Below are 10,415 nucleotides of genomic sequence, written 5' to 3'. Positions count from 1 at the left end.
GGTGCTTCTAACGTTGATTAAAACCATTTTTGTTTGCTTACTCTTTTACGCATATTCAACTCTGTAAAATTATGATTAAAAAGTTGGATTGCATTCGCATAGAACGCTGAGCCTTATTAACCTTCCGCCTTTATAGGGTTAATATTCTCATGGAACCGTTATTGAAGTATTTAGTATCAAATCTAAGTATATTATTTGTCAAAAAACGGACACGGTGAACTTTATCGAGGAAAGTTTAAATAAAACAAAAAGCCCAGATTTTGTATCCAGTAAATACAGAATATCGAAGTTAGAAATATGAAAGATACAGTGAGAACCAGAAAACGCTGTAACAGAAATACAACATTTAAGTGCTATTTAAGATTATTTGTAAATAGTTTATAACTAGTAACTTATTATATCAATTACTAAGTGAAAGGAATCTGTTTATACTCCACAATTTGTGTGTCTCATGTTCATTGGACTATTTAAAGTAATAACATGAGTCCAAATGTCGTCTTCCTATTCCAGAGTTATCTGGTTCACACTGTAGTAAATTGTGGATAAGGGGATATCATCCTAAAAATAGATTAGAAAAAATAGATTTATATGTGACACAAGGGGAGGAAGGGTAAAAAAAGATGGGGAAAGGGTAGTAAGAGTAAGGGTTGAATTACATGGATTGTTGAATCTACATAAACAAGAGAGTATATATAATTATAAACCGGGAAATATAAGAATTAATCAAGTGAACAGGGGAACCCGCGGATTTTAGGATTTTTTTCTGAATATAGAGACATTAAAACTCAGTAAACTTAATTCAGTTTGAATGACTTTTAAAAAGTTTAAAGAATCCACAATTCTACTGAAATTAAAACTTTTATTAGAGAGATATTAAATGTAATTGGACCATGGATGTCCAACTTCAAATACACATGCGAACCTTCAACATACATAGTCATTCCTTTATAAAAAGCTGGTTTTTTTGGTATGCAACAATTTTCGTTGAATCCCGGCAGGATTTTTTCATTAAACACTGCATTGAAAAATCTTAGAAATGCGCGATTTTTTTTACAAAATTCACAAATTCCAATTTTAAATCAGGCAGTTCTCTTTCAGCTTTTTAAAAAGAAATGTCATTTACTCTCAGACAAATTAGAATCAATGGAAATTTGTCTGAGAGTAAATGATACATTTTTGGGGGTAATAACCTCAAGTATTTGTTTCTTCTAATCCTAAGTATTTTCTATTTTTTCATCTTCTTCTCTTTTTATATCAAATCTTCTTTGTTGCTTGTTCCTCTTTAAACCTTTATAACCCCATTTTTACTTGCACATATTTTAGTCAGTTTCAAGTTCTTGTTTCATTTATTCCCATTTCCAGCGTCTACTTGTTCATTTTGATCTTAATCCTCCCTTTTTATTTTGCTAGGTGTTAGCGTGATTTTAAAGAAAAGAATACATCCAATGAACAAAATCAATGTTACAGTTCACGATTAGTTTGATGATCTCATTACCACAGACCTTGAAAACATGAGATTTGATGACGACTTTTTATTGATTGCCTCTGCTGCACGACCTCTTGCTAGAAGCATGTTTATGAAGCCTTCTAACTTTGAAGCTTAATATTATGAAGAATTAAATCACGAAACCTCTGTAAAATGTACTTTCATGGTTGAAAGAAATATTTTATTTATAGATTCATACACTTTCACTCTACGGTAATACCCACAAGAACTTAAATATAATTTTCGGCACGTCTTTTTGTCAGAAATTGTGCCAGGGAATTTATAATTTGCATTTGTTGTAACTATGATTATGTTTTCTTGGCCGGCTATGAGCTATGGCCCCTAAACATTTATAGAGATAAAGCAATTATAACTATTTAAATTATTGAATCTTTGCGAATCTTTCTAATTAAGAGAATAAACAAAGACGCCAATAATTTCGCTGTATATTTCACTGCATGATGTTGACCACAGGGAAAATCTTTGGATCGTTTGGAACCGAAGTATTAATTTTTGTGAGTATAGACTTCTTGCAATTTTAAAAGGTTGCAATTCAACTAATCCTTTATAAGCTCTATCTCGATTATACATTAATAATTTTTATGTTGTATTGTAACATATGGAAAAGTAATTTGTATTTGGGTCAAAAAATTAAATCAAACGAGTTTAGTAAAAGGAGTTAGGATAAGGAGGGCCAAGCGACATAATTTTTCAAAAGCAGTCAATGCATGGGTTATGGGTATGGCAATGCGAGTTTAGTATAATGGAATTTTTAAAATTAAACGTAATCCATTTAATAGTTTGGGAGTTTCTCTTTTACAATTTTTTCGAAATTTTTATTTTTTTATTTTTGTTAAATTTCTCTTTTTTCTTTTCTTTACTTAAAACAGTTTTTCGCAATATGCTGTACTTGCAACAGAACTCGTAGACAAGAGCTAGAAAAAGGAATCGAGTCTTAGCCACATCTTTGCATCATGATGGTGTATTTTTTTGATATTTCAAACTTAGATTATTTGATCGAGCAGAATTAAAAGCTTGAAATATCAAAGGTCTTTGAAATTGGGTTTCAAAGATAAAGGGGGATTATAAATGAAAATCAGAGTTTGTGGCAATGATTCAAATAAATAATAATTAATAATAAATAACAAAGTTTGAATTTTGAACCAAATTAAATGATGGATTTAGAAAATATACTTACTGTTCTAATGCAATGTTAACCAAAAACAGTTGAATATTATTGTGCAACACCATAAAAGTTTAGTAAAATAAACTTTGTTAAAGCAATAAATCTGATTTTCTTATGTCATAATCTTTGCAACCCAATATCAGAGATATTTCAAACTATACATCATCAAAGGTTTACCCATTCAGGTTCCAAAAATAAAGGGATTAAAAATTTGAGTTTGTGTCCTTTGTTATTATTAGTTATAAAAATAATTAGAACACTCGCCACAAACTCTTAAGTTTCTTATCCCAATATATTTGCAATCTGACACAATTCGTAGATAGAAATATCAAAATTTTATGACATGAGGACGAGGTTGCGATGGCGGATATATTTGGTCGGGGTAATGTTTTGGGAATGTTCATAACCTTTCAAAATCATACTGATACAATTCTTGTTCAAAGGAAGAACAAAAAATGTCAATTTTTCCACTGTAGTAGAACAGGTTTGGTGAGAAATAAAAATGGTTATATGCACAAGTTGTCCCGACTCAAATTCATACTTATTTCTTTTCCTCAAGCTTTAGATGAATCATGAATAATTTAATTTCAAAAATCTATTTATTAACATCTGACAAAACATTTGTTTACAAAACTACAATTACTAAGCTGTGAAAATATATCTTTAAATAGAACCAACTACAGTCTATTTCATATTGTTTCTCTCCACAGAGGGTAGGGTTTATATATTTTATATAATAACAATTAATAGGGGTTCAACAAGTACAACAAACCTATAAGGTTATAATTAACAAGTGCGCGCGTGAGCGCAGCGAGCGAGGTACAGTTATTAGATTAGAGTGTAGTTTAACACTGATGACAATATTTACAGACTTAACCAAGGAAAATAATCAGAAGGAAAGTCGTGTCTAAAAGTAGAAATAATAATCGAAACATTTTGTTTTTGGGTCAATTGTTTAATTTTACTCTTAACAAAACAAGTGATATTCTTCCCACCCAAATTTAACTTCAATTCTTAAAAATCTTACTTGGGTTCAGTAAATTTATTTTACAATTATGATAACCGCGTATTTTGATTACTAACTGGTTCCTAAGGTTTTATTACAAGTTTTATAGTTCAGTGTTTCCAGCAATAAATTTTGTCATTGTTTTCCACTGTTTTAATGGCGGATCTTTTGAGGGTTTGTATAAAACTATGCTTCTAAGAAAAAGGTTTATTTGGTTTAGTTCTAGCACTTCCTGACTATTATTTAGCTTGTCAGCTTGTCCGCTTTTCAGCTTGTCAGCATGTAAAAGATAACGTCCACAAATGCAAAAGTTAGAGATCAATGGCATTTGGTAGGAAATATTCATGAAATCCGCGAATGGTTGGCTGATTGAATGATCAGGATTGGTCGGACTGATTAGTGGCTGCTGAATCAGCACTATCTCCGCTCGGCTGATTGCAATGAACCACGTCTGATATGAATATCTCATCCTCCCTGTCGCTGAGACTGAGCCACGGATGAAGGAGTATCTCGTCCATACTTAACCGTTCTCCAGGGGGTATTCGGAGACAGGACTCTATCAGGTTCTGACACTCAGGGCTCAGATCTCGTTTGTATCCGAGTTTAGCTTTGCAGATCTGCTCGTCCTTCTCGAAGGGTATGTCTCCGCAGACCATGTCATACAGTAGGATCCCTAGGGACCAGACTGTAAGGGGCTCGGCATTATATTGCTGATTCTTAATCCACTCTGGAGGAGAATACACACGGGTTCCTGAAAGTAATACAAATATTAAAGAAAAAATATAAATCGAACGATGAAATTCTTGTTGTTTTAATTTTCCCCCCCCCCCCCTCCACCACGCTATTTTCTAGAACATAGAGAGAGATGTAGGAATCAAGTTACAGTATGAAACTAGACTTTTTATTGTGCCCTCACATCCGGGTAAATACTAAAGTACATTCTCTACTTCTAAAGTAAAACACATTCTTGAGTGGCTTTATTTGTTCTTTCTTTTAAAAACTTTAAATTAAATTATAACTATTTATTTTCCATTAAAAATGTTTATTATTATTTATAATATCAACTTTAACATCAAAGTTTAAATTTGTGTTGTAATTGTTGTTTCCTTCTCAGGGGCGTATTCTGGATTTTGTCCAGGTGGGGGGGGGGGGGCTTAATTTTTTATCTTTTCAGGGGGGGGCTCAGCACCCGTTTGGGCCTGAAAACCACTAAATCAATAGATTTCACTGGTCCAGGGGCCTGAATACGCCCCTGTTCCTTATTATGCTATTGTATCTGTCAGCAACTTACCGTCAAAATCTGTGAAAATTTCGTCTTTTAAAAAAGCTCCCGACCCGAAGTCAATAAGTTTTATCTCTCCTGTTGATAGATCCACTAGTATATTTTCATCCTTGATATCTCTATGAATAACTCCTTGATGAAAACAAGCTTGTACTGCCTGAACAACTTGACGAAAGAAATGCCGGGATATGGCTTCATCAAGCATACTCTTCTGTGTGATATAGTCGAACAAATCCTTGGTGTATCGAGGCCTTTCTAGAATGTAAACGAAGGAATCTGAGCGTTCATAGTAGTCCAGCAGTTTAATAACTCCGGGAACAGAATCAACTGCAACCAAGAGTTTAAGTTCTAAGGGTACTCTGACACCGTGAAGACTTGCCCAAGATGTAATCTTACATTTAGCGACATGTTTTATGGCTACAGGTCTGTTATCACTCATTCTTATTCCGGAGTATACAATTCCGAACCCTCCTTTTCCCAGGGAGTCTCCAATGATGTAAGCTTCTCTTAGTGTAGGTTTTCTGTCTCCGCTGTACTGACATGATGATCTAGATGAATGTCTCCTGCGACAACTGAGGCACAACAACCCTGTCTCGATTTCTAGATAATCTGAATCTTGAATAAATAAACTCTCTGCCATATTGGTATCTAGGTATTCAGCAGGCAGGGATGGGGGCATAATCATTCTCCAAATGAGTTCTTTACCAAAGTCTAAGTTTACAAGTAATAACAATCAATAACAAATCCGCAAACGGATGCGTAGGTTCTACTCCGCTCAGAGGTTAAAAGTGAACTGGTCGTGCCTGTACATTATACAACTATGCTTGTAGTGCCCCACATAATCCCAGGCGGGGCGGGGGGATCTCTACCAGCAGCGTATGAGAGCAGAAGAGTACAAGCGTAGAAGGTTTTGCGCATGCGTTCATTTTTATACTTGCGCAGTTGTTACTTACAAAACATGGCGGCATCTGATAATGTTGGGGAAAGTCCTTCCTCCCTCCCCTCCCTGACGTCAATTCAATATCCCTGGTTTGGGTGTGATGTACTACATACATATATAATTCTGGAATTTGTGATGTGTGATAGAATCGACTAAACGTTTCTTAATGAAATGAACATAGCGTGGAATTTCCTAAATAAATATTTCTTCTTATTTCGAATATAAACTGCAAAAACATTGAACATGTATATTGCCTGTAATTCTCTGTAACTTGTCCTGGGAAATTTCATTCATTCATTTCAGAGCTGCAGTGATTCATGGCTTGAGGCTTCCATAGTGAAGTGCTGATTTTAATATTTGCAAAGATAATCATTTAAACTCTAAATTTTTGCAAAGCCTTCGAAAAGTTAACTACGAGTTCATTCTGTTTTGGTTTAAACATGGATAGCTCATGTCACATGCTCGATCCTAAATCTACATTTAAAAAAATAATTTATGGAAATTCTTAAACCAAACATTTGTTAAATCAAATTTAAGAAACAGAAAACATTTTAGTAGAAAATATTAGATTAAAATTATTATAAGAATATGTATGTATAAATATATGTATTCTTAATTATTTCTATCATAAATCAGGTTTTTAATTTCTACGTTGTTACGAATGTTTTATATGTTTGTTAAAATTTCTTTTGATTTCAAGTGCGTATACAAAAATAATTCTGGAGGGGGGGAGGGNTTAAATGTTTATTGTATCTGCAATGTTAAATGTTTATTGTATCTGCAATGTTAAATGTTTATTGTATCTGCAATGTTAAATGTTTATTGTATCTGCAATGTTAAATGTTTATTGTATCTGCAATGTTAAATGTTTATTGTATCTGCAATGTTAAATGTTTATTGTATCTGCAATGTTAAATGTTTATTGTATCTGCAATGTTAAATGTTTATTGTATCTGCAATGTTAAATGTTTATTGTATCTGCAATGTTAAATGTTTATTGTATCTGCAATGTTAAATGTTTATTGTATCTGCAATGTTAAATGTTTATTGTATCTGCAATGTTAAATGTTTATTGTATCTGCAATGTTAAATGTTTATTGTATCTGCAATGTTAAATGTTTATTGTATCTGCAATGTTAAATGTTTATTGTATCTGCAATGTTAAATGTTTATTGTATCTGCAATGTTAAATGTTTATTGTATCTGCAATGTTAAATGTTTATTGTATCTGCAATGTTAAATGTTTATTGTATCTGCAATGTTAAATGTTTATTGTATCTGCAATGTTAAATGTTTATTGTATCTGCAATGTTAAATGTTTAATAATTATGACCTGTAAAAGTTTCCGTTTTGAAAAAAAGTAGGTGTACAATTGTAATCTATCTTATGAAGCTCTTCGTTCATATATATGTTTTCTATGGCTGGTCAAACGGCTGAATCAAATGGGCTGAATTTTAGTCAAGAAAGAACCACAAATTTTATTGGAGAACCAAGACTTTTCTTTGAAGACACCAGGTTTTGCTTGGATACCCATAGATTTTCATCGGAGACCACTTGCCTTTTACAGAAGACCCCTTTACGGAATTGCTGGAAACTTCCATTTTTTCATTGGAGAACCCCAGACTGTCATAAAAGACCCTTTTTTTTCAGTGGAGCCCCCTAAATTTTCATCGGAGACCCCCCAGATTTAATTGTTTATCAGAGATCTAACATTTTTATCGAATTTGTTCTCCAATAAAAATCTAGGATTCTCCGATGAAAAAGGGAAAGTCTCTGGTAAAAGAATGGGTCTCCGGTGACAATAAATATATGTATAAATATATATCCCCCCCCTCTCCAGACCAAATCTTTTTTTATGAGGAAAGGTCAATTTTTCAGGTACATTAATTTTAGATTTATCTTAATTTTGATATAAGTAATCATCTTCTTTCCAGAGTATGTCCTGCATGTCCACAACAATCAGCCCCTTGATGCCTGTAGCCTGCGATGTTTAAGTAGGGCAATCCATCCATAAAATTTTTTTATGATTTTTGACTAGATCAGGGCCGCTACAGCTTGGAAAAAAATGGTATGGAAAAAATTACTGAGAGCTGAGATTGTTTTCAATGCGTAAATTGCAAAAGATACGATAGAAAAATTATTTATACAAACATGAAGTAGCGTTTTCGTTGACCCGAAAAAGACAATAGGAGATGTATAACGCATAAACAAAGAAGTGTACAGCAAAAATGTTATATTCAATTCTTAAATACATCAATAGATAAATAACAACACAGAAAGAACACTATATGTCGTCTTTTAAGATTTCAATATCCGTGCGGCAGAAGCCCACAGGAGTTACGCGCATGCCCCATTGAGTTACAAGACAGAGAGAGAACCTGTTCAAACTCCTTTGGGCTTCTGCCTTAGGCTTATCGTGAATGAAAAAAACCCTAAATCTTGAAAAGACGACATCTAGTGTTCTATATGTATTGTTATTAATCTATGAATAGGTACCCATTATCGCAAGTGAAAGACACGACAAAAACAGTATTTACCTTTCAGAGTATAAATAAAACCCCTTTATTCAGTTTACAGATACCATACACTCTTTATGTTTTCTGTTAATTAGTTGAATATCCCAACTAGTTTAGTTTAATGCCAGATTACACAGATAGGACAGCAGCGGGATTACAAAACTTTTGTTTGTAATGTCCATAATATAAACTTTTAAATTGAAGTATTTAAGTTAAAATCCGGTGATATATAAGAAATGGCTAGCGCTCCACTGTTAACTAAACAGAAGGAGAAGTTAAAAACAGTGGCACAACTAGCTAAGGGGGGAGCGAACCGAGTTTCGCCCCCTCCCCCTCAGTCCCTTCACTTGACCTTAGCATGATCATGATTGTGGACCATCTTTAATCAAATTTTGCCAATTAAGAAAAAAATACCAACATTTTTCGTTGACGCTTCTAACTATTTTTTCGTTTTAGACTTAAAGAAAGTCAGTCATTCTTAATTTATTCTCTCAAAAAATACCTGTAAATATGTTACTTCTTCCGAGTATTACAATACATATATCATTTAAGGTACTACACAAAACCTGACAATCTATAACAAGAAATATAAATAAGGATTATATCGGACTATTAGGACTTTTGCAGACTAAAAGAGGAAAACAGGAATAAGCCCCTTACTGGCAAAAAGGACAGAGAGATTTCGATCAGAAGGACTATTATGGTTTATGGACAGACGAAAGATAGTCAAGTACTGCCAGGAACTACTTCCTACTAAAGACCTACGATTAAGCGACGATATAGTGGACAAATAATATATATAAATAATATACATATACATATACATATACATATACATATACATATACATATACAAATAATATACATAGTAAATATGACTAAACCAGGGATTAACAAATGATAGGAAATAAATAAAAAGACACTTAAAGACAAGAACAAGACGTGAATATAATCAGAATTTGGTATATTATTGAATACAGAGCCAAGCCTTCAACAATTATAAAATGCTGTTTTTTTTACTTAAAATCCTGAAAACAGCGCTTTATTTTTAAAACCCCCAACCNTACAGTGGTTTACCCCCACCTCAAAAAAGTGCTAGTTTCGCCACTGGTTAAAAAATATATGCAATATTAATAGTATGTCTTTGTAACATCGTAGCTTCTCCAGTTTTGATTTTTCTCACCAGTATGAAATGCAAATTTATCTGGTTACACATTAGAAATACAAACTTTTTTGTTTTTCTCAATAGATCTTCAATCAGAGGAGTTATTATTGAAAGCATATAAGATTTAAATCATACTAGCCTTAGAGGGCGCTTCGCGCCCATCTTCTAAATTAATTGTGAACATATGTTCTCTTTGTGTACATCGTAAAACAAAACAAAAATAAATCCCGGATTTTCACAAAAAATTTCGTGGATTTTTAAAATTTTCAAAAATTTAATGAAGATCGAATTTGATGGAGACAAATATTTGAAATTTTGATCATTCATAAACCTTCCCTGGGGCTCCGTGAGGTCCCACAAAAAATTTGGGCCGAATCGGTTCAGCCGTTTTGACGTTTATTGGATACAAACAAACAGACAGACAAGCCAAATTTATAGATAGATGTACAATTTAATTTAGTTTGACGCAGCAGTAGTCACAGATTTAAGATTCAAATAATTCGTCCCCTCATATTCTAGATCTATTTTATAACCTTAAACCGTACGCAATCACACGTATATGATAAAAAACCTAAATAATTTGATTTGGTCGATTTGTAGTAAATGCCCTACTCCTATAAACGCTTATAAACACGTATCAATACAGGTTTATCTCAATCTAGGAACTCAAGATTCACACAAATACCATAGCTAATATCATCCAGATAAGGCTAGGGCTGGGCGCATTCCTGGTGGAACCGTCGTTCTTTCCCGAGAAAGAACGGAACGATCAAGAACGATCTAATTGTTTAAAAAAAAAATTAATGCTTAGAACGGGTTCTTAAAAATATTGGA

The 10,415-nt window shown here is 33.1% G+C and overlaps 1 protein-coding gene across 1 annotated transcript; it reads right to left on the bottom strand.

The window, feature by feature from the left end:
* Window positions 1–3,377: 3,377 nt before the first annotated feature.
* On the bottom strand, window positions 3,378–5,767 carry LOC111695036 (serine/threonine-protein kinase pim-1). The gene is made up of 2 exons (XM_023464179.1): window positions 4,970–5,767; window positions 3,378–4,429 (listed from the first exon to the last, which is right to left on the bottom strand). Exons 1-2 carry the CDS (start codon window positions 5,643–5,645, stop codon window positions 4,056–4,058), a joined length of 1,050 nt encoding a protein of 349 aa, XP_023319947.1. The 5' UTR covers window positions 5,646–5,767; the 3' UTR covers window positions 3,378–4,055.
* Window positions 5,768–10,415: the final 4,648 nt, after the last annotated feature.

This window comes from Eurytemora carolleeae, unplaced genomic scaffold (genome assembly GCF_000591075.1).
Source record: "Eurytemora carolleeae unplaced genomic scaffold, Eaff_2.0 scaffold125, whole genome shotgun sequence".
Taxonomy (NCBI): Eukaryota; Metazoa; Arthropoda; class Copepoda; order Calanoida; family Temoridae; genus Eurytemora; species Eurytemora carolleeae.
The sequence above is the reverse complement of the archived record's forward strand: the minus strand, read 5'-3'. Positions and strand labels throughout refer to the sequence as shown.